This window comes from Oreochromis niloticus, linkage group LG20, assembly GCF_001858045.2.
Source record: "Oreochromis niloticus isolate F11D_XX linkage group LG20, O_niloticus_UMD_NMBU, whole genome shotgun sequence".
NCBI lineage: Eukaryota > Metazoa > Chordata > Actinopteri > Cichliformes > Cichlidae > Oreochromis > Oreochromis niloticus.
In genome coordinates, this window is record NC_031984.2 from 25,468,252 (window position 1) to 25,492,642 (window position 24,391).

Here is a 24,391-nt window from a genome sequence, read left to right on the forward strand (position 1 = left end):
AGGGAGAAAAAAGGAGCATTATGGGTGGAGGGTGCGGGGTGAACAGAGACAGAGGGAAGATGTGACATGGACATGAGCAGGAGGACAGAGAGGCGGTGGAGGGTGAAGGAGCGCGAAGAAGGTTTATTAAAAACTGAAAAATGAAATGGAAAAAAGAGAGAGAGAGAGAGAGAGCTTTTAACCAGGGATTAATAAAACAGGAGAGATTATGGCTTTATTTGTTTACGCTACTATAAATAAACACAAATCTTTATCTTTGTTAATGCTTTGGTAAAAATATTTCAGGATGCTATTAATTGAATTTAAAGTTTAAGTTTTAAAAAGGGAAAAAAAATCGAATTCTTTTATTTAGATTTGTGATTTATGTATGGTTATTTGGCGATTCCCTAACGTGAAAAAAAAAGACATCAAAAGGAAGAAAAACGCAGAACGTAAAACTGTCAGAAGAACGGAATAAATGCAGGAGGACATACAGCGAGAGCGAGAGAGAATGGAAAGACGGATGTATGGAGGCTGGGGGTTGGGTCTGGTGGCAGCTGGTTTGATTACCGGATTATGAGGAGCCTCACTCCCCACTGACCTCTAACACACACACAGACACACACACATATGCACGCATACACACACTCAAATCCAGAGGCCATCATAACAAATGAACAGCCAGAGGGAAGAGTGGTTCTGGAGGAGCAAACCTAGCAAACAATCTGTAGGGGACATTTTAATAGAATATAAGGAGGAAATAATCCGCACGAAGAAACACATTTGGATCAAACTGATACGGTCATAGAGTACAGTACATACAGGATACATTAGGTGAAGTAATTAAATGTCACCTCGTCTTCTGGGGCTAAAACCCGGCTTTATTATCACCTCTCCGGATCACAATGCAAAGACACGGCACTAATTGACACTGATCTCCCATTGTCATTGAAATGAGACAGGGATCTATGAAAAGACCCAGGATAATCTGCTCGAGTAGTACCCAATCTCTCTTTTACATAGACACACACACACACACACCCTATTGCTGTTCAGCATGACGTATGTTGAGCATCTGACATCAGGAGACCCTTTTTAAATTAATCCAGGCTCTTATAAAGTCTGATTTTAAGCCATGTACCTTTGGGCAGGATTTGTGTCATTACAAGTAGTTTAGAAGCCAATCCTGGTCCAACAGCCAACTTTGACATCTGTGACATGAGGTGATGAACTTTAAGCTTCTCTTGCTCAAACACGGAGAACGAGCTTTCAGTGGTGTCTTGTATCCAGCAGATAAAATGCGAGTGTTGCTGAGAGCGAGATGAGAAAAACTGATTCGACTGTCATGTCTGGATTCTAATCTGACCCGGAGTTCTGTTCAAAGTTTAAACAATGTCTACTCCAGCTCTTCCAATGCTTACTAATTAGGTTAAAAAAAACAACTGCAAAATCTGTAAACTACACCGTGAGCCTAGGAGTGCTATCAATCTAATTCTATGAGAAAAAGCAGCTATTAATTATCACCTTAAAACTCAAACTGCTCTTTCAGGAAGTGAGGACATGGCAGATTTTTCTCTTTCCCAAAACATTTGTTAACAAGAAGCACTGCAAGAGCACAATCCTCCACCGAGGAGTGGAATAGCATTGTGCTTTCTATGTTCTTCTTCAACATACTTTAAGAAGTTTGAAGTGCGGTAAAAAAAAAAAAAAAAAAACATTTGCAAATGCAGACTTTTATTTGTTCTGTTAAAGCATGTTGACATAATTTTGAGTACAGTTCTTACATTCCCTATATTCCTATATGTTGTCAGTACAAACAGTGGCAGTGAGAAACATCAGATGAATCTACTGACCTTGAAGGAGAGGTCAGAGGTCAAATGTGACATCATATTTTAAATCCTTATATGGTACTTTCTATATGTAGACAATACACATCACACTTGTAAGAATCATAGTTTCTAGGTTAAATGGGTTTTTGTCCAATAAATCATCAATCACGTTGACCCTGAAGACTTTGGTGGATGTAAACCAAATTTTAACGGATTGTTAACTTGACCCCACTCTACAACCTTACGAAGTTTAAACAGAATTCATTTAAAACTTCTTGAGATCTCGCGTTCAAAGAAATGAAATGATGACACGCACACGCGCATGCATATGCTATGAAAAACATAACCTCCTGGCACAGGTAATAAAAAGGGAGTGGCAAAAGTAAAAGAAATGAACAAACATTCTCTACAAAAAAGGAGAATACATGTGACCGTTCATCTGATTATTTCACCTTTTTTCCACAGCTGCTTCATGCCCTTTTATTATTGATCATATTGATGGGGAACCTGTGAGTTTGCACCACAAAGACTGATTGATTCGTTTTATTTGTTGGCATACTGCTTTGTGTGTAATAGTCATATCGTTTTAGCCTCCTGCAAACTGTATTCTCAAATGTTTTCTGACAGGAAAAAAAAAAACAATTTCATCTGCCAGACACGCTGAATATTTTCACCGCCTCCTAGGAACCTCCTTCATTGGCCCACTGGGGACAACAGTGGCATTCAAACAGGAACATCTGACAACTCAACAAATCATTTAACAGTCTCAAATGAAACACTCAGTGTTTCCACTGCCTGTTTGTCTTGATGGTTTTAGCATCAACCCCCCAGCAGACAATGCATTGTGCGCTAAACCTGCCAGACACACATAAATGTACACAGAAAACATCTTCATTTGGCTCCTTCTCGTTACTTTAAATAATCTGGGTAGCATGCACTTAGCACGAGGCTCTTCACGCATCGCTCTACACAGACATACTGAGCTTGAAAAGAGCAGCAATTCAGCATGCACGACTGTTACGACCAATTAAGACAGCAAACCATGCCCGTGTGCTGACAGACCGGGTCGTTTCACTAATCACCTCCTTCTGTAAGGTCAGCTATACACAGGTACGTGACCTGGCATCCTAACTGGAGTTTGACTAAAGTGAAAAAGTTGCAACTAATAAATGAGTGCGAAATCTGGGCTGTTTGAGTCAAATGAGTCTTGAGTCAAAGAATATTTCTGCCACGTCTGAATTCTTTACTTCACCTCGACTCTGACTTCTACAACTAAAGACATCTATTCAGAACTGATGTCGAGTTCAATTTAAGATAGAAAGAAAGTGTAAACAGACACAACCCGCTGTGTGAAAGTAACAGTTTATCAAACCTGACCACAAGTGACTTACTGTCCTTTAAATTCCTCCCACAACTCTAAGATGTGAGGCATCATAACTCTGTGACCCTGATGTGTAATTTTGAACTGATCCTCTTCGTGTCTTCCACTTGGTTACGGAGCAGGATTTATTGGTGAGAGGTGAGTAAAGGTAATCTTCCCCCATAAGCCAGGAAGTCATAACTAATGCATCACCATGTCTTCACGCCACTGCACTTTAGCTCGCATGGAAACAATGAAACATTTATAATCTCCAAACTTAAAACGCCACAAATGGAGAGTTATTTTGGCATCTTTCGGACCATGGGAAAACAAAGCATTTTGTAAATAACAACTTGGAAATGTGTTTGCAAGCTCTCATGGCTCCTTTGGGCTTTGAGCCAACGTTTTCCCCCTTCGTGTGTCTGCACTTCAAAGAGGGTGGAGAGTTTGGGGATGGCGTGCATAAAGGCTCTAAGAATAAACACACTGATCAGAAATCATCAGTGCGGTCCCATGGATTCCTGAACATGAACACACCGTGAAAGAGAGGCTGGTCTCCGATCGGTGCTCTGGTTCTAAGATGCTTTGTGGGTCCCCAGCGTTTCAAAGGGTTGAAGGGGTTCAGTGCTATCTCACTGCACCAGGTAGCCTGACTAATAGCACACTCAAAGGATCTTGAATGTCAGAGCATCCTGAGCTCGCTTCCTGGAAATCCGGACGGAAATAGTCTGCAAAGTAGCGTACAATTGAAACCCACAGCTGGAGTTAAAAAACAGTCCTAGAAGCATTTTTAAAAGCTGCTACACATGGCAGAAGGACAGGCCACAAAGCAGAGCCCAGGCATTTTCCTTTAAGAGGACAGTCACATCACCAAAGGTTTGGAGATACTGCTCGGATGGACTTCATTATTTTTTTAGAAAGATCACAAAACGCGCAGGAGTTTTGAAAAGCAAATGGAAATAGCAGTGACATACTTTTGTAGTTTTATAGTGGGACGTTAAGTGTTTTGGAGGGTTGCCTTGGTTATCCTGCAGAAGTCGATGGGAATATAAAATATAATAGTGAAGAAATGGGAATATTATAGTTTATATAAGTATGTACAACAGACTGCACTGAGTTAATATGCAGATACATAGGGCACTGTGCAAAACTGGTAATTTTTAACATGGTCTTGAGCAATACTGTAGTTCTCCAGGCTTGCTGGACGTTTTTCAAAGTTATTCTTCGGCTGCTTTTGTTTGACAGAAATGAGAGTATAATTTGATCTCATTTTTTTGATCGAAACTGCAAACGATATTTGGCAGGTAGAACATTATTGCACCAACAAGATGATTCTCAAAGATGTATTGGCTAAAAATCTCTGGCATATCTTGGTGTGCAGTGTGTCCTCAAAAAAATTTGAGGAATCCAGCAAACGTGACGCAGCACCTGACAGCTCCAGGACCTGAGCATCTGGCCTTTCTGGTGATCTATCTACTGTTCACTGAAGCTTCATCAGAAATGATCTCAGTGGAAGGCTGTCAATTAAGAAGCTGAGGTATGCCAGATCAGACAAGACTAACCACATACGGGTCTTATAGAGTGATGAATTTGGTTTAAAGGACAAGAGAGTGATGCAACACTGAGTGTCTACAGCCATCTGTGGAGGATCTCTCATGGTTTGCTGATGCATTTCAGCCAGTGGTGTTGGAGATCTTGTCAAAATTGATGGAATAATGAAAGCAGAAAAGTATCATCAGGTTTTTATCCAGATGCAATATCATCTGGAAAGTGTTTGACTGAAAACAGCTTCATTTTTCATAATGACAATGATCCCAAACACAGTAAAAGAATACCAAAACACACAAAAGAACTCTATCAGTCATGGATTGGTCTCCAAGAGCTTGGACCTCAACATTATTGAAGCAGTGTGTGATCATCTTGACAGAGAACAGAACAAAAGGCAGAAACATCCAAAGAAGAGTTCTGAATTTCATGCACATTTCAATGAGTCACTGCATCTGATACCCATATATTAAAAAAGTGAGGGGTGGCTTGAGACCTTTGCACAGTACTGTAGTGTAATATCTATTTTGCTGATGGTTTTAGTCACTGGATATTAGACCACATGTCTTAAAGAATTTGAACGTGCTGTAAAAGTAAACTATTCTTTTGTATTTAGATTATATAATTTATGTCTCATTCAGAATCCTCCCACTTCCACTGAAAGAGAAAACAACCATTAAGTTACATTAGCATATACTGATTTAAGTTAATGTCTTTCAGATGGACACACAATATTCATTTTAAAAGGCGAAATTTGAATGGAGGATTGTGGCGTACGTATATGCAGAGATATATTTATTTTTTCTCTTTATTTTCATTGTGGCTATGTGTGCAAACGCTGACACTGGCAAGGTTAGTCGTTCAAATCCGCGCATGGTTAATTCATTCACACATGGCATTAGCACTGCCATTGTTAAGTGTCTGGCTCAAACTGTATGCACTCTCAATACTGTAAATGGAGTTGAGATTAAAAGAAAAAACCCAAAAGGGGAGATATATTACAGCAACCATGCAACACCCAAAACACTCAAATTGGATTTCCACTGAACAAAAGCCATATGCCACATCTCCGAAACGCTAAATGCTGTCATGGTGCCTTCAGCCCATTACTTCACAGCCCATGTATTCACAACCACAAGGGTTTAAATCCCATTTCACACCGTGTTGTCACATCCCTCTGTTTGCCCTTTTTTCCTCCCTCTCCTCCGCGTTCACCCTCCTCAGAAAGCCCTAACAAAATACAAGGGCAGGCTGAAATTTCGAAACGCTATGTAACAAAAAAATTGTGTGGACTTTTTAAGCTGCGTAAGATGCCCTCAGGTCGGGAAAATAAATAGGCGCGGTAGCTGCTGAACAAATGGTGCCCTTTTTGAACACACATAAATTCTCTGAAGTTGCTAACAGAGCGCGGGAAAGAGCGTCTGAAGCACAGTCACCTAAAAGTAATGACTCTGCCTCCCAGGGTGCGCACGAGAATACGGACGGGCAAAGTGGCACTCGCACACAAATAAAACTGCAAATAGAAGGAGCCCGTATATTAATGCTGATAAAATAATACAGGCGTGAACAACAGGGTGTATGCATCATTACCAATCACATGCACCCAGGCGTTGGCTTGACAGCTGATTTCTGCGCTCTGTTTGTTTGTTAAAGCCTTTCCGCCCCTGAGGTCTGGGCACTCATTATTTTCAGTGTAAAGTGGAACACAGCATGAAAAAAACACGCACAAACACACGAGCTCATGCAGCACCATCAGCAGCATGATGGGTTAAACCGCCCTTTAACAACAGAAGCTCTAATCCTTTACATTCAACCAGATACACATACACGTCTCGCTTTTTAGCCCATATCACATTTGTACATCCCCTCATGCTTATTGTACTTATAAAGAAATCCGCAGTGACCTCCCTGACATGCAGACGTGACATTGGTTAGCAGCTGTTTGTAGCAGCAGCCATCGTCCTCCATCCTGCAGATTTATCCCGCATCTGTCTTTTTCAGCTATTTCTCTCAGATGTGCAACAAACAGAAAGGTTACGTTTGAGTGGGAATAAGTGAAGGGTGTAAAAAAGAGCTTTCTGGGTACTGCCCGGTGCAGCTTTTATGTTAAATAATTTGCTGTTTTTGGAACGTGACATTATGGCTGCACATGCTGTCCTATTAAAGTCAGCTCCTGAGGTTGGGTGTGTCTGTTGGAGCTTTTCATTGCTCTTATCACTGTTAGGACCTTCTGTCAGCTGAAAAGATCCCAAATTTAAATTTTCCAAACAACTGCTCCTGTGGGGCGGTGTAATAGTGCAGCAGTAATGGTCCACTCAGCACAGTAGGGGCAACAATAAGGACAACTGTGACGCTTACTTATGTACGCCAATCATTGAAACACATGTAGAGAGAATGCCCACTAATGCTTTAAATTATAATTACTGGTACTCGGCTTTTAACGTAAAGAGAAAAGGTAGTGGAAACTATGCTCGCAGTAGAAGACCCTGTGATTGCTTCAACTTCAACATCATGTAGTGTTCATATCAGCGCTTTTTCGCTGGCTTTTTTGTGCAGTTTTTTCAAATAATTCTGCAAGTCAACATCCACCCCCACCCCCAAGCGGCAGATGGAGAAACAGATAGGAGCTTAACCAGCAAAATGCAAATGAAAAATGCTCCAGGTGTAGCCACTTACCTAGTTAGCATAAGGGTTACTTGCATGCAATAATAAATCCCCAAGTTATGGACATCTGCTCTGAATTAAACCAAATTTATATGTATAACTTCATCTTTTCAAATTCTATTTCAGATATTTGTTATGATTCAATATGGGCCATATAAGAGCCACACAAATACACACTTAAGCATTACATAACACAATTTTCAAGTAGATAATGGAATAAATATGTATGAAAAATGCATTAAATACAAGTTCTATATGGTAAGATTGAAATCAAATTAAGAAAAAAATCAAATGTATCTGTGTCTATTTATTAGTCCGATTGTACCATGTGTCATGTCTTTTCTCGTTACTGCAGCGTCAATCAGAAGAGAAAGGCTGAAAACAGAAAAGCGTAAATTATACAGTCAAAATGTAATCCTAAATTATGGCATGGAAGACAAACCATGCCAAATAAACCTCTGTGGGTTGGTGTGACATATACCCGGGCCAAATCCAAATTAATGCAGGGATAATTAGAGCCAACCCAAAATGCAGCCAACCTGAACACGCCCAAAGAATTAGAGAACGCAGTGACAACTAACTACCAATTAAAACCCTGTTTACAAGAGCAGCAATATGTGTCATATCCTTGTGATTCACAATTCTTTCGCTAATAATTCAGGGATACAATTACGGTGCACCATGTGATCAAAGCTGATCTCCTGAGTACCAATTAATAACAAACGTGTTCGTATGAGGTCAAATTTTGAAACGCCATTATAAGTATATTTCAGTTCAGTTCATGTGCAGTGGGGGAAAAATGATTTGATCCCCCACTGAATTTGTGAGCTTGCTCACGTCCAAAGAAATGAACAGTCTCTAGACAGAATATCATCCAAAAATCCAGAAAAAACACATTATATAAAAGTTATAAATTAATTTGTGTGTCATTGAGTGAAATACGTATTTGATCCACTACAACCCAGTCAGAATTCTGGCTCCCACAGATGAGCTCTTGTGTTTGGGGGAAGAAAAATGCTGCGTATTTCCTAACGAACGCCAAACCAACAGTCAAGCATGGAGGTGGCATCCAATGACATCCAAAATCAATTCATAACTTCTGTGTAATGTTTCTGTCTCTCTATCTATAACAATTCAGTCTCTCTCCATTAAAATGAAATGACCATAAAAATAAGAGACTGCAAACTTACAGATTCACCAGGAGATCAAATAATTATTTCCCCCACTATAAAAAGTGACAGCAATCCCGAGCTGTCCCGAAGGTGGTACCAAACAGCCTGCTACATCCTTTTTAAATCCAACTCTGCGTCTCGAGAGGCTGGGTTACTGTCCAGCTTCTCCCCTTGCAGTGATCTTGTTTGTTTACAATAATCCTGTTAGAGTCGTAAACCTAATGCGGTAATGATTTATTGATGAGTCAACGCTAAACATAGCACCGAAATTCTAGCATGTTCCAGTTTGTGCTTTCTCATCCTCCTTTGGCCCCAGATGAGCATAAACAGGTCATAAAAAAAACCCTGCTGTTTATGAAATCTTATAATTCCTCTTGCCGTTCAGTACTTGGCTCCTTCATGCCTCAAAGGTTAGGAGGCTTGAAGTTTGCGAAGCACTTCTAATGAGTTTTATGCTTCTTCTTCGGCGAAAAGGAATCGTTACAAGCATTCAAAGAAAAAACTTGTGGAGGGCTCAAGTAGTTTTGGAGAAATTGGCTGCATGTGAAGATTCGATTTTTGCTCCTCCATTATAAAAGGTTAATCTACACCAGTTTCAGCCTTAAAATTGTGTTATTTCAAGCTCTTTTCTGGACAGATATTGACAGATAAGAACTATGTGTCTCCAGTATAAGAAGGTATATTAATAAGACGCTTTTAAGTGGACAGGTTTTCATGTTAGGCTGCTCAGAATGAGTGTAGGTGCCAAAAAAAGGTGTAAAAAGCAGATTTCAGGAACAGAGGATTCCCAGAGCAGCTGCAAGTCTTTCAGCAGGGAGGATGAATTTGTAATGCTCTCAACTCCGTATAAATGTCTGTCAGAATAGTCTTTCATGTCCTCGGAAATCCTCCTGTGCATAATGTTGCCTTGTTTATCGCTGTTTTGTAGCAGGTATTCTGTCACTCAAACCACACTCTTAGCAGGGAGAGAAAGATATGTATCAAGTGGACTTCATTCATAAAGGGCAGATCCCCGGTGGCAACCTGTAGAGCTGCATGACTGCAAAGTAACCTGACATTTAAAACATCCTTCACTGCAAATCCTGCAAATATGAAAGCTTGGGGCACAGACACAACTGCTATTCATTAATCTGTTTATTTGCATAAAATAGCTAATATCTACCACTAAATGTCTCTGACGTTCACTGAGCGAAAAGCCACTGCATGAAATCAGACGAATGTTCATAAATAGACACTGGTCTTACGTCAAAACAAGTCACCACCTGTATTTCCCAATATCTGCAATTATGACATAATTAAGAGCTGAGCAAAGCTTAAAAACATACTGATATGAAACATGGGACAGAAACTGGCCAGTATGAAAACCTGTCCAGATTACAGGTTTAATGTCAATTAATGTGATTACATGACACTAATTACCCACCGGAGAAACCTGCCATCTGGCTCTGCACCGCTCTGAGAAGAAAGTATGTGACACTCCACAGACTCAGTCTCAGACTGAGACATTTAGAGGACATCTAATGGACTTTAATGGGTTGGTGGAAGTTTTTTCTAAAGTGCTACACTGTGGTTAGCTCTGTACTGTACGTGTAGTTCACTGTGGATGGTAAGTGGGCTTTTGTACATGTCATGGACTCATGATGATATGTGTTTGAGCCCATTTTGTACACGCTCATGCTCCGTGTGTGTCTTGTGAGTGATGTGCATGGTTTAGCAAAAAACATCAGCATAGCTTCCCATGATCGGATAATCACGGCAGGAGGTAATAAAGCTGATTTTACGCTAGATAATGACTCATTTAGATGACATGATCCAAATATGTCTGAAGGCAAAAGATTTTGACTCCAGGGTTAAACACTTGGAGGACACCCAGTGTTCCCAGTCTATAAAACTGATGTTTGCCCATCTCTGGCTCTTCTGCCGTGTTTCTTTATGGTTATGTCTTTTCATTCTCTCATGATACTCACGCACACACACACACACATGCACACAATTTCACTCTATTGCAGGTGCTGCACTACAGATTTTTCTGATCTTCAAGCTTTATTTTTTGGCTGCGTTTGATAAACAGCGTGCCTCCTCCTTTAGTCATGGCCCTTCTGAGCCAGGTTGTGACACTAGAAAGCTTCGCTCCAAGGCAGACTCGTGAGTCAGCCAATCTCATAGAGGAAGATATTTATTACTTCAATTCCTGGAAGACACATAAAAGTGACCGAAATAGTTGTGTACAGAATTAAAAAAGAAGAAGAAGAAGAAAAAGGAGAAGAATGGCAGTAGTTGTGTAGTGAGCTGTTAATGTAATCTAAATATAAAATACTATGAAATAATGTCATGCCATTGAAAACTACTGAAGCAATAATTTTTTTCGTCAGCACAATTTGGGCATTTTCCTCTAATAGGTGCTGTTTCTCTGAAAATAGAAACAGCAAGAACAGATTTCGACCATGAAATCAACAATAGTGATGAAATATGAATGATGTAGACTCCATTTTCATTTTGTTTTACCTCAGGAGTTATAACACTGTGTAAAAACACATTATAATATAGTAAAAAATAAACATAATTCAGAATGCATATGCTTTGGGGCATTCACATTTCTCAGCAGACCTCCATGTAAATGTGCCTGACACGTGAAACATCAGTGTACTCATCTATGAGATTCTAGTTAACATCAGTGCAGTGGCCTATATGTACAGTAAGTGAATTCACTGTGCACTGACGTCTGTGTACGCTTGCTATACTGTACTTTATATGATGCATGTTTATTCACGACACCATATGCACCACAAAATAAATTAAACTCGTGTATGTATGTTCACGTTGATGTAATCTAATTTGGGTTTGGTTTGTTAGTTGCTAACACATGCATTACAAAGCTCCAGGGTAAAATCAGTTTAGTGGAAGTTCCTATACATTCACCAGCCACTTCATTAGGTACAACTGCTTTAATGCTCATTTATGCAAAGCTCAGCCACATGGCAGCTACCCAATGCATTTAAGCATTTAAGCATATAGACATGGTCGGGATAACCTGCTAAAGTTCAAACCATGCATCAGAACGAGGAAGAAAAGTGATTTAAGTGACTCTGAACATGGCGAACATGGTGACAGACGGGCTGGACTGAGTATTTCAGAAACTGCTGATCAGCTGGGATTTTCCTCCACAGACATCTCTAACGTTCACAGAGAGTCATCTGAAAAAGAGGGAACATCCAGGGAGCGGCGGTTCTATGGTATAAAATGCCTTGTTGATGCCAGAGGTCAGAGAAGAACTGCTACAAACTGATAAGAAGGCAACCACAACTCAAATATCCACTCACCACAACCAAGGTTTGCAGAAGAGCATCTCTGAACCCAAAACAGCTAACCTTGAAGCAGATGTGCTACAGCAGCTAAGGACCACACTGGCAGCCACCTCTATCAACTAAGAACAGAAAACTAATGCCTGATCTTATGAATCTTGATTTCTGCTACAACATTCACATCACAATCACAATTTTGTGTAAACAACGTGAAAGCGCGGATCCTTCCAGCCTTGTTTTAAAAGTGCAGGCTGGTGGTGTAATGGTGTGGGGGATATTTTCTTGGCACACTTTGAGCTCCTTTGTACTACATGACTGTTGTTTAAATGCCACTGCATACCTGAGTATTCTTGACCTGAGTATCCAGTGTACCTATCTTCTGATAACACATCGGGTCATGAAGCTCAAATCATCTCAAACTTGTTGAAAGCATGCAACAAAAACTATAAAGCAGTATTGATGTAACTGATGAAGTCGCCAGTGTCTTCCATGTACCACAATCACAGTAAATGTCATACGAGTATGTCAGTGCTCCACCTATCCACAACACAAACTGCCCCAGCTCACACCATCTGTGCAGTCAATACATGCTTAATTTCTAAAGTCAATCATCCAGAGACAATGTGTATACAGCGACAAACATGCCAATAATTATCACTAACTCCTTTTTTTGTTTTTTGTTTTGCTTTCCAGTCTCGTTTGGGTTATTGTTTAACTTTCACAGTGCAAGTAGTAGATCATTTAGTAATTTCAGCATTAACATGTAAAATATCAGAACTCAGAAATCGAAGCAGTAAAATAGAATTTAGCCGTCATTCGTTTTATGAAATATCAGAGGTTTTACTGAGCCTTTTCAAACTGTCTGCTGAGGTAAAGGACTATTCAACAAACTCCTTCAAACATGATGACGCCATGGTGTCTTTGTCTCAGACTCGAGTTTGCTGTTCCAGTGAAACTCTGTTGTGCAGTCAAAACTGCTACACACATTCACTACTGGGAGTTTGCCAGTACAAGCACAGTCTCTGCTGCTGGCTACTGGAGCAGTTGGGGGGCGGGGGGTGGGGGTTACTTTGCTCAAGGGCACCTTGAACTGATCCTGTTGGGGTGCCAAACAGTGCTATTGCTGCCACAACCAGCTGACCCTAAAGCCAGTTTCATGCATGTGTGTTCGTGTGTCCTTAAACTGTTGTCAGCACGCGCATGAATGGTGTGTTTAATCTCTACGAACACAAGAATTACCCAGAGAACCGACAGACTGAGGCAAACTGTCAAAGAGAGCATGAGAGTGAAATGGAAAGGGAAGACAAAGACAGCGAGGGAAGAAAGTATGGACGAATGAGGAAGTAAGAAGGCAAGACGGGCAGAGAGAGGAGAGACGTCCCAGAACTCTGGCGTACATAGATATTATTCATTGAGAAGACATGAATACACCCTCAAGTGCAATGCTTTGAGCCACCTGAGAGTACACACACGTACTTATGAACACAGAAGCACACAGAAGTGCTGTACACACGCAAATAATGCGCAAGCACGAATAGGAAGAAAAGCTGTTGAAGCACAGACATAAACCACACTCGCACATGCCTGCTGATAGTATACAACGCATTCAGGCATTCAGTACATGCACAGCCACGCACCAGGACAGGGAGGAGGGGAAGAGGAAAACTGAAAAGAGGAGAAATGGAGTGAAGAGCAGAGCTGAAAGGGTTTCACCATGGAAGAGGAACAGCCCATGAGAGTTAGGTGAGGAATGCCATGAGGGAAACTGGAGAGGAGGAGAGCATAACACATGAGTGAATATGGAATAAGGGAAAGGAGGGAAATGAGAGGACGAAGGGAAAGAAAGAGGGAGAAACTGAGAAAGAAGATGGCTGATGGAGGAAAGACACAAAAATGGACAGAAGAATTATTACAAAGGATGAAAATGAAGAATTCATTCATCCACCCAAAGACGGGTAGAATAAAAGAGGAGAAGAAGAAGAAAGCGGTGGGTAGAGGAGGGACGGGCAGTCACAGATAACACACAGCACACAATGAAAGTGACAGCTTTGCTCCGAGCTTGACTCTGGCTGACTGTTGTTTCATTATAATCTCATAACTGTCAAATCCTGGAGCAATGGGGAGAGAGAGGAATGAGGAGAGAGGGCAAAGCATGCTCATCGTGAGAGAAAAACAGTGAGAAAATTGGAAATGAATCCATACGTCTGGTTCAAGCGAGCTGAGCGCACACTGTGAGACGCCAATGGAGACAAGGGTCGACGCACACAAATATACAAACATACATGCAGTTGTGACACACACACACACTCAGCAGTTTTGCTTGTTGCCTGACTTCTTCACTTATTCACCGTTGCTCCTCTTTAATCGCAAGTTAGTTCATTTGTTAAAAATGCGCAAATTCATATTAATTCCTTTGTTCACTTGCACTTTTGCTCACACTCCAGCTCATTTACTCGGCGACTTATTTATTGACTCAATTGGCCTTTTTTTAATGATTTTTCTTTTTAATCTTCAGTTTAAATTGAGTGTGACAGTAAATCCCCAGCCCCAGGGGCGGACTGAGATAATAATTCAGCCCAGGACCTCATCCTAGGACATTATGTCTATCCTACACTAAAAGAGCAATTATTAGGATCATTTTAAGTTAAGAACGTGATATTGGGTTTTAAATTTCAAATACTTATGAGTTTTGTTGTTACAATATTAAACATGGCCAAAGTCATAAATGCTGAGTTCAGTGTATGTACAAGCTGTACAGACTGCTCCAAATCCTCTGGCTCAGAGAGTTTCTTCTAGTCTTGGCCCTGTATGATGTCACTGAGAACAGATATCCTTAATATAGTTATCTCACGCACACAGGTCTGACTATGAGTGACTCATTCACTCAGCCATGTTCATCCCTTCACCTCCTCCATCACTTATTTCTTGGTTGTTTGCTTTAATTTACTCATTCCCCTTACTTCTGTCTTTGCTCAATGGATCCCTCACTCGCTCATCCGAAATGACATCAAGTGGAATATCTATAAACCATGATCATCACTGGTGAGGCTCATATCAGAACAGTGTAAATAGGGTAGGAGGTCACACACAGTCCCCAGCCAGCGTTCATCTACTAATGTTTTGTGACAGAATACAAACACAGCACTATCCATGTCCTTAAAACAACAATGCTGCACTCGTTTCTTTTCCTCTTCACTTTCTTTGTGTTCAAAAGGCTTTGATCATTAACATCAGTATCTTTACTGACTCCCTAAAAGGGCTTTATTTTTTTATCCCGAAACTAAGAGAGAAATACACACAAACGATCAACAAAGTGTGAAAAAATATAGCTTAAAATATTAATTTAACAAAAAAAACAAAACAGGAATTCAGTTTAATCTCGTTCTTCGGTGCATCTCTGCGTGATGAACAAGTTAAGTTGAGAAGCTGACGGAGGCCGATCCTGTGGCATATTTCATCAGGAGAGACAGCACATTTGCGAAGCAGTAAGACAATTTAATGGGATATCAGGGATATCTGACTCTTCCTGTCAGAGTCATGCACGCTCTCGATTCCTGGCTCGATAGATTTTTAATTGTGCAAAATTGCTATGGCAACTTGGACTGCACTTAGCCTGGATCCTGTCAATCAAACCGTGTTTGCAGTGCCATGATATTGATCTCTCCTTATAACTACAGGCAGCTCCCATTCCACCAAGAAAAATGACTAAAATAAAACACCAGTTTTATGCCAAATGCTCGCAACAGTCTGGAAAAATGGCAACCATGGTGACTGATACAAAAATTAGATATGACAGCACATTAAAAATTATCCTCAGCAGCCCATCCTTTGAATGTTTTCACTGCTCGGTTGTGTTTTCATTTCCACAGAAAGTCCCCATTACACAGAAAACATGTCTTTCTCACTACACTTTGAAAATGTGTTAGGCCAACATCAGTCGCTTATCTCGCATTCTTTCAGGTAAATGTAACCTGAATAACAGCTCGATTTCTATCAATATTTCTCTTTTATCTGTCTATACTACTCTTTTTTGGCTTTGTCTCCAGTGAATCATTGAGTCAGCACGGCATACGTGCACATGGGATGGGTTTCCGACAGCCCACTTAAAAATACTTTTTAAAAAATGTATCTTTGATAAGGACAAAAGAAAGACACAAAAGGAAAAGGTAGAAGCAATGCAAAGAGCTCAGCCAAGTGACATGCAGCCTTATCATCCCACTTTCTCACTCACTTACAAACCTGTGGCGTTGGACTCCTTATCATCACAATATTTTTTACACTGAATAAAGCTGCAGAGCAACCCAAACTGACTGCAAACACACACTCACACACATGCACCCTCCCTCCCTTCTCTCACTTTTTTCCCTTCATGGTCTCTTACCCGTGACGGAGATCAGCATGGGAGCCACCAGCGGCCTGTTGTTATCCAGTTTTCGGCTCAGTCGGATCTCTCCGCTGGTGTGATTCAGGAGCAGCAGGTGAAGCTCATTCCCCCTGTCGATGGTGTAGTACAGTCTGTCTGACACGTCAGGATCGTGGGCAGGTACCCTCCCTATTACCCCGGTGGGGAAACTGTTGGACCGATTGGACACAAAGTTGTTGAAAATGATTTGAAAGTCTTGTAGAGTTGGCCTGTTGTCGTTCTGGTCCACCAATCGAATTCGGACAGTAGCACGGCTGACTAAAGGTGCTGACGTGGCCTGGACCACGATGACATACTCGTTGCGCGTCTCATAGTCAAGATCAATGAGTGACGTGAGCTCTCCTGAAAAGATGTCCATCTGGAAGATCTCCGGGATGTTGCCCTCTACAATTTGGTACATGATCTGAGCATTGGCACCCTCATCAGGGTCGGTGGCTGTTATCTGTGCCACCACAGAACCCACAGCACTGTTTTCTTTTACTAAAACCTCAAAGTCATCAGCGGGGAAAACAGGGGCATTGTCATTCACATCGAGGACTGTCACCTGGATGTGGACGGGAGTTTGTTGAGAGGGTACACCGCGATCAACAGCGTAAGCAGTGAGCTCATAGAATGGTACGTTCTCGCGATCCAAACGTCTGCTATTTCGGACGATCCCGGATTTCGGTTCAATGGTAAAGTCTCCACCCCCATCCTCACCGTTTTGGAAGGTGTACTGAACACGACCGTTGGCGTGTGCATCCCGATCGGTGGCTGAGATTTGGAGAATACTGGTGTAGGAAGGGGCATCTTCACTCACTGTTCCCTGATACCTGGGACTGAGGAACTGAGGTGCATTGTCATTGACATCATTAACATTCACCTCAACGTATGTTGTGTCTGATTTCTGCGGTATGCCGTTGTCTTTGGCTGTTATAGCCAACGTGTAGGTCATCTGGTCTTCATAGTCAAGCTCTGCCTGGAGCGTTATGGCTCCTGTTGCTGGGTCGATGCGAAATTGCGGGATATTGTCCTCGAGGAAGTACGTGATTCGAGCGTTCTCGCCAACATCGTCGTCTGTGGCACTGATCACAACTATGGTGCTTCCAGGTGGCTGGTCCTCGTTCACACTAACAGAGTAATGGGCGCTTTGGAAAACAGGGCGGTGTGTGTTGGCGTCTGTGATGTTGATGTGCACCTGACAGGTGTCATGGAGGGTTCTGTCTGAGGCAGTGACAGTGAGAACGTAGCGCCGCTCCTGTTTGTAGTCTAGTGGGAGAGCTAGGGAGAGAAGCCCACCCCCTCCTGCCGTGCTGATAGCAAAGCGGTTTCTGGTGTTTCCTCCTGTTATCTGGTAGGTCACGGCACTGTTGACGTCACGATCCACAGCTGTGACAGTCACTACGCTGGTGCCAACCGCTGCGTCCTCGTTCAGTCTGACGTAGTACTCCTTTTGGAGGAACTCAGGGCGGTTGTCATTAACATCCATCACTGTTATAGTCACACTGGCTGTAGCGGAAAGAGGGGGCATGCCATAATCCCTGGCTTCCACGCCAAAAAAGTAGTGCTCCACAGATTCTCTGTCAAGAATGGACTTGACGGTGACCCAACCTGTTGCTGCATTGATAACAAATGGCGTGTCGGAGCTTGTGCCAGTTAGCCTGTACTCCAGACGAGCATTGTCACCGGAATCTGTATCAATGGCCTGGATGTGGAGGATTGAACTACCAATCGGGGCGCTCTCAAGCACGGATGCCTGAAATGGTGTGGAGACAAAGATGGGCGGGTTGTCGTTGACGTCTGTCACTTGGACGCTGACAATCCCAGTGTTGTTAGAAAGGGGTGGCCGCCCGTTGTCCTGTGCGCGAACGCGGAGCGTGTACTCTCGTTCAGCCTCATAGTCTAGTGGTGCCACCACCTGGATCTCACCAGTGACGCTGTCAATGGAAAACTGCCCACGGCTGTTGCCACTGATGATGTTGTAGTGAACAACAGCATTACTGTCCTTGTCACGGTCTGTGGCACTGACACGGAGAATTTCAGAATGAGGCCTGACATTCTCCTTCACTGCCACCACGTAGCGTTTCTCACTGAACTGTGGCACATTGTCATTTTCATCCAGCACGGTGATGAAAACTTTAACGGTAGCAGAGCGTGGCCCCGGATCCTTCCCCTGGTCGCTGGCCTCCACCTGCAGGGTGTAGTGTTCATTCGTTTCCCTGTCAACTGACCCACGGGTTGTAATGAGGCCAGAGCGAGGGTCAATCTCAAAGGCCGCCCGTGCCATTGTAGCTGAGTCACCAACAAACCGGTAACGAATATTGGCATTGGAAGGGGAGTCTGAATCAGTCGCTCTCAGCTGTAGTATGGGATAGCCTTCCTCCACATTCTCCCTAATCGTCTCCCTGTACTCTGATTGCTCAAATATAGGAGAGTGATCATTCCGGTCTGAAACAGTGATGGACACCATTGTGGTGCCAGAGAGGCGAGGGGAGCCATGATCAGTCGCTGTGACCCGGAAGTAATGTAGGTCCATGTGCTCTCGGTCAAGAATCTGAGTGGAGGTGATGAGGCCGGTGTCTGGGTGGATGTGGAAGTAGTCGGACGATCGACTGTTCATCAGCGGGGCCATTGTGTAGCTCAGCCTGCCTGCATCTCCTCCATCTGGATCTGAGGCAGACATGATGATCACTGAGGTGCCAGGCGGCTGGTTTTCAGCCACATGTACTTGGTAGGTGTACTGGGAGAAATGGGGATGCCTATTGGCTGCACGTTTCGAGCGAGACCATGGCATGAAAATCTTCCTCTCAGTCTCTCCCTGTGAGGTATCATCATCTGCTACGATTATCAGTCGTTCCAGGCTCCTCTCTCCCCTTGAACTGTGCTTTTTCTTTTCCTCCCCCTCCACCTCCCCTCTGCCTCCTCCCTGGTGGCTTTCATCCCCCTGGCTTTCTTTCTTCCCTATTTTGCTATCTGGCTGTGTGATGGTGGTGCTACTGCCCCTGTCCTGACCCTTCTCTCCCTCTGCCTGGCTTGCCTTTGTTATTCTCCTTCCCCTCTCCCACTCCTCCTCCTCTGCCCCTGTTTCTCTCCCTCCCATCAGCCGCGCCTCTCTCTGGCCCTCCCCCACCTGTAATTTTCCTCCCCAAACAGAGGCAGCAGCAACAGCGGACCCCTCAAAGCCCTCTTCCTCCCTCTGCCTTTCTCCTTCAGCTTCCATCTGCCGCCCCGTTGCCTGTCTGACACCTTCGGGCTCTAGTGGCACTTGCTTACCGGGTTTTAATTGCATATCTGCGCCGTCCTCGCGCGCGGTAGCTGAGCAGTCAGTGGAAATGCTACCAGCGCATCCTGGGTGAGCCATCTCTCTCTGCGCGCTTTCCCACTGCGTTTGACCACGCCACAGCGAATTTTCTATTTCAGACTCATATCTATTTCCCCCGCCGCCTCTCTCCTCTTCCTCGTTATTATTATTATTATTATTATTATTATTATTATTATTATTATTATCATTACTAGTATTATTATTATTATTATTATTATTATTAGTGTTGAACTTGCTCCACAAAAACACGCGCCCAGCGTCTGGAGGAGCTGTCCGTCGTGCTGAAAGCTCCTCTAAACGGGGGGAGTGTAGCGAATGCGCAGACCATGTGGTCAGGTTAACCTCCGAGACGAGCGACAGGTACTCTGCTGCAGGCTGCACTGCTGCTTCAGAGTGACTGGGAGATGTAGCGGGAAACTTAGCAGGCGAGGAAAAGCCTGAGTCACCGGCAGACTGTGTTTCTGAAGTTGCTCTCACTTTTCCAGCAGACAGACTGAGCGCTGTGACTCGTCTCCCACTTTCCCAGCTCTCGTCTGTTTCTGTTTGAGTGGGCGCTGTTTGAGTAACTTCAGAGCCAGAGTATTCAGAGTATTTTGACGCGTTTTTGGGGACGGTGGTTTTGTTGGATGGGGACTGCCGGCAGGGCGTCTCTGAAATAATGCTGCTGAGGGCAAATTGGATGAGGCGCTTCCTCGGAGCTATGCCTCCCTCGGGTGTCGTAAATTCAGCTAAATATCCATCCCCCATTTCTTCTCTGTCTAAACAACCAGAGCCACCACTGGGACCCACCCTGTCCGCCCTGCTCTCTCTCCGGGTTTTACTGCTCTGCCCCTCGGTTCCTGGTGCTGAATACCCCCGCTGAAGCTCACTATCAGTACTACACGAGAGCTTCAGTATCAGAAAAGCCAAACCATTATCCGGATAATTAGATAAATGAATGTGTTTGCTGCCGTGGCTCATCCCTCCCCCTCTCCAATCATTTACCTCTCTTTCCTTCATTTCATGAATAACTCTGGTACGCTTAGACCTTGCTTCACAGAGAGGAGGTAACCAACAACCTAGATTGCTAATCTCCTCCAGCGCGCTACACCTGTACGCTTCCCTCCCCTCATCTCCCCCACCTCTCGGCCCTCCTCCATTCTCTCTAATGCACCCCGTCAAACCGCTATCGTCACCCCTCTCCCTGCTCCTGTTGGGATCGATAACATTATGCCAGCCCAAATGAGAACAATTACCAGCCCTCCTGTTCACGCTGACTGAGCCATCCCAGCGCTTCGCCTTGTTGCCGTTCCTGTAAACTGGCTGTTGCTGAATGTTGTGAAAATTACACACGCAATCCAATTGAGATGCCCGGACACAGTCTGAATTGTTGGTAAAAGTAGGCTTGAATTTTAATGTGTGGTTTGAAGCATCAGCGTGGGGTGAAATGTATCCAGAAAGAGGATGAATGCAGTGAAAGAAACCGGCTGGGAAGAGGCCAGGTGAGGGAGTGCTGGCCACGGAGAGAGGTGGTTTGTCGGGGCACGGCCAGTGTGTCGGGGAGCACCATGCAGCAAGCAGTCTCTTCACCTCAGGAGCCCTCTCCCACACTTCTCCCCCTCTCCTCCCTCCACTTCCGGGTGCCCCGTTCAGGCCAGAGGCGTGCACAAAGGCTCCGGCGGCACCACGTTTGGCGAGGTGTGGTCGCGACGCCGGCCACCGTTGCGCGCACGCTCTAGTCCTTTGTACTGCCCGTTTTTTACCGTTTTGAACCGGCGAGGGGGTGGAAACAGGTGAAGTGGGAGGTGAAACAACGCCCTTTCTGCCCAGCCTTCCTCTTTCCACTCTCTCTCCTCCACCGACGCCATCGGAGTTCAACCTGCTCCTAAAACCGGGGTGGAGTTGGAGAGTAGGTGACGATGGAGCCGGAGGGCCGTCTGCAGTCTTCCAAAACGTCCCGACTCCTTTCGGTCCTTCTTTCCGCCTCCCCTTCGCTCCATCCCGCAGATATTCTCTCAGCGTCTCTCCCGCGCGCTGCACTCCCGAGCATCCCTCTCTCTGTATCCGCTCCACGGTCCACCTGCTTGGGCGTAGATTCCAGCTGCCCCTCGGCGACTCCCTTGCCTCCTCGCACTGGTGTTGCTGTTGCTGCTGGCTCACTTTACCGGCGTCTCGATAGCAGAGGCCCGGGGTCCATCTGTTGGAAACTCCTCCTGTATTCACCGTCCCCGGGGTGAAGGCGAACAAAGGGCCGAGGAGAAGCAGGTGGAGTGCCAGAGATGAGAGCAGGAGCGGGGTAAAGCCCGGTAGCGGTGCAGCCATTTAGTCTTCTCCTTTCTCTGTGTCTCCCCTCCTTTCTCCCTCTTCCACCTCTGCCTATTCTCTCTTTCTCTCTCACGAGTGTGCCTTCCCTTCTCCCCCGTTACTTCTCTCTGTCCCTCGTTCCGGCTATGTGGCCAGTTCCAGGACCGCCAGCACCGCCCGACACCTTCCCCCAGGCTCCCCCGTCTCTCTGTCGGCCTGGAGAGTTGGCATCTACCCGCTGTGGTCCGTGGAGCTGGAGGTCTGAGCGTTAGGAGCGGCGCGGCAGCAGCATCTCTCCTCCCGTTCATTCACATCCAACATGGCTCACACACTCACACCGACTGACTGGCTGGCTGGCTCACACACTAGCCTTCAGTGTGTGTGTGTGTGTGTGAGTCTGCATGTATGTGTGTGCGCGCTCCTCTAGCAGTGGCTGTGGCAAGCTACTATCCATCCATCCACACACACTCACACAATCACGCTCTCCTCCTCTCTCCTTTTCCACCCCTCCCCCTATTGCTTGCATCTCTACAGCCTCTCTCTCTCTCATAATGGTTGGCTCCGGTGCGCAGGGCTGTTACACAGCACCCGCGGCGGTCGCCATGTCCACAACTGGAATATGAGCCAAAAAAACCCCTTATCTTACACAATCACGCCGTCATAGCCGTATCATCTGCCGTACTGTCGTCCTAACACATTTCCTCCCAGGTCTGTCACCCTTCACCTTCTAGGACTTCAGCAACGAAGTCCTAGAAATAAGACTTTGACTTTATTTCATTTTTCATGATAAAAAAGAAAAATTTACACGAGTAGTTTTGGATGGATTATAGGACAAAAAGTAATTTTTAGAAACTTTACTTCAAGGGGAAAGACTGTGTTCAGTCTAGTCCTTCTGTAATAAATCATTTTTGCTTTATTGATATATTCAGGATGTTTCATTTCCTGGAAATACATCAATTCCTCCGTTTTTTTCTTCTCAGTTTTCATGTGCTTTTGTCTCACCCTGTCAAGCAGCATCTTATATTCCAGTGCGGTGATGTAAGCTTAGGTTAGCTCAAGGAAAAGTGACGTCATCTCTCTCTTGCATCCACGAGTAATTCACAGATACACACACTGAGAGAGAGAGAGAAAGAGGGGGGAGTCCCTGAGGTGTCACCCCCACGTTTTACTCTAGGATTATTGTGATGGTATCAGTGTTAAAGACACATGCGCGCAATCCGACACCATTCCTAATTTAACACTAATTCGCGCATGGTTAAATGGGCAGATCCATTTCCTGATACTTATTGAGAAAAAAATTATGCAAATATGCTGGCTACAAATTTCCCCTATCTACTCACCATCTTCCCATTCAGTACCAATTTGTAATGCCGGCTGGGTGGTGCAGTTTTTCTAATGACACGGATGAAGCTGAATGTGATTTATTCCTGTTGATGGGAGGAGATGCACAAGGCGTGTCAGTCTGTTCTGGCATCAGCGCCCAGAAAAGAAAAAAAAAGGCATCCAAAATCTGAGCCCTATGGTTCTGCCTGCATCTGTGGATGCATGCGCATTCACACATCCTTGCCTTCCTTGCGTGTCTGAGTCTGTATGTTACACTGATTTCTATTACATTTGATAGAAGGTGATAGAAAGATGAGGGGAAATCCCCAAACCGGAGCAATTCTTTCATTTCTCATTCCCTTGAGGTTTTAGTCGTGTAGTCTTGTCTGACTCAGTGGTTCTCAACATGGTATGAAAATAATTTTTCCACCAGTTGAAAAATATCCTGCAATATTAAATAAAATTGCACATGTGCAGATGGGGAATGCTTACCAAATACCATATTAAGTCACCTGTGTGATACAACATCAATTCAATTCTTTCCAACTGTCCAGCAGCTGGTCTTCTCACCTCCCAGATGTTTACTCCGTGTTGTTTAAAAAAAGAGGGGATAGTACACAGCAATAAATGGCCCTACTCCAACTTTTTTTGAGATATGTTACTGCCATCAAAATCAATATGAGCCAATGTTTTTCTTAACATGATAATTTTCTCCATGTTAAACATAGAATACTGTGAATAAAATGCAAGTTTATAAGATTTGCAAGTCAGTTCATTCTGTTTTAATTGGCGTTTTGGGCAGTGAGAGTGGAAACTGGATTTATTTTATTTTGCAAAGGAATCCCTGCCCTAAAAAGTTCGAGGAGCCCTGGTCTTAGCATGCAAAATAAAATGAGAATCCACCCTTACATGAAGCTCAGGCATAACTGAAGCTCCTTTTTGATTTTTGTTCTTATTTAACTAGACAGCATTTAATATATTGGACTTTTATAAGGCAACTGGAGAAACGGGTGTTAAAAATGATTAACCAAAAGTAATATAGAGATATGAATTATTTTGTGATACTAGTGAAACAGCTGTGTCAACCATCTATGTGCATGCAACATTGTTTTGTAATTGTTCTGACTTACTGTTATTATTCAGTTAGAATACGTAATACAGGAAGTTAAATTCAAAGTGGGCATGACGTAACGTGATTACCCCTCAGTTA

The 24,391-nt window shown here is 43.8% G+C and overlaps 1 protein-coding gene across 2 annotated transcripts in view; it reads right to left on the reverse strand.

Moving 5' to 3' along the window:
- celsr3 (cadherin, EGF LAG seven-pass G-type receptor 3) overlaps positions 1-22,338 on the reverse strand; it is a 120,136-nt gene extending 97,798 nt beyond the window's left edge. For both annotated transcript variants that reach the window (XM_013271144.3, XM_019350003.2), the window contains exon 1: positions 16,233-22,338. In XM_013271144.3, coding sequence (XP_013126598.1) covers positions 16,233-21,876 — 5,644 coding nt within the window. In that variant the 5' untranslated portion in view covers positions 21,877-22,338. The remainder of the gene's footprint in view (positions 1-16,232) is intronic.
- Between the last annotated feature and the right edge of the window lie 2,053 nt (positions 22,339-24,391).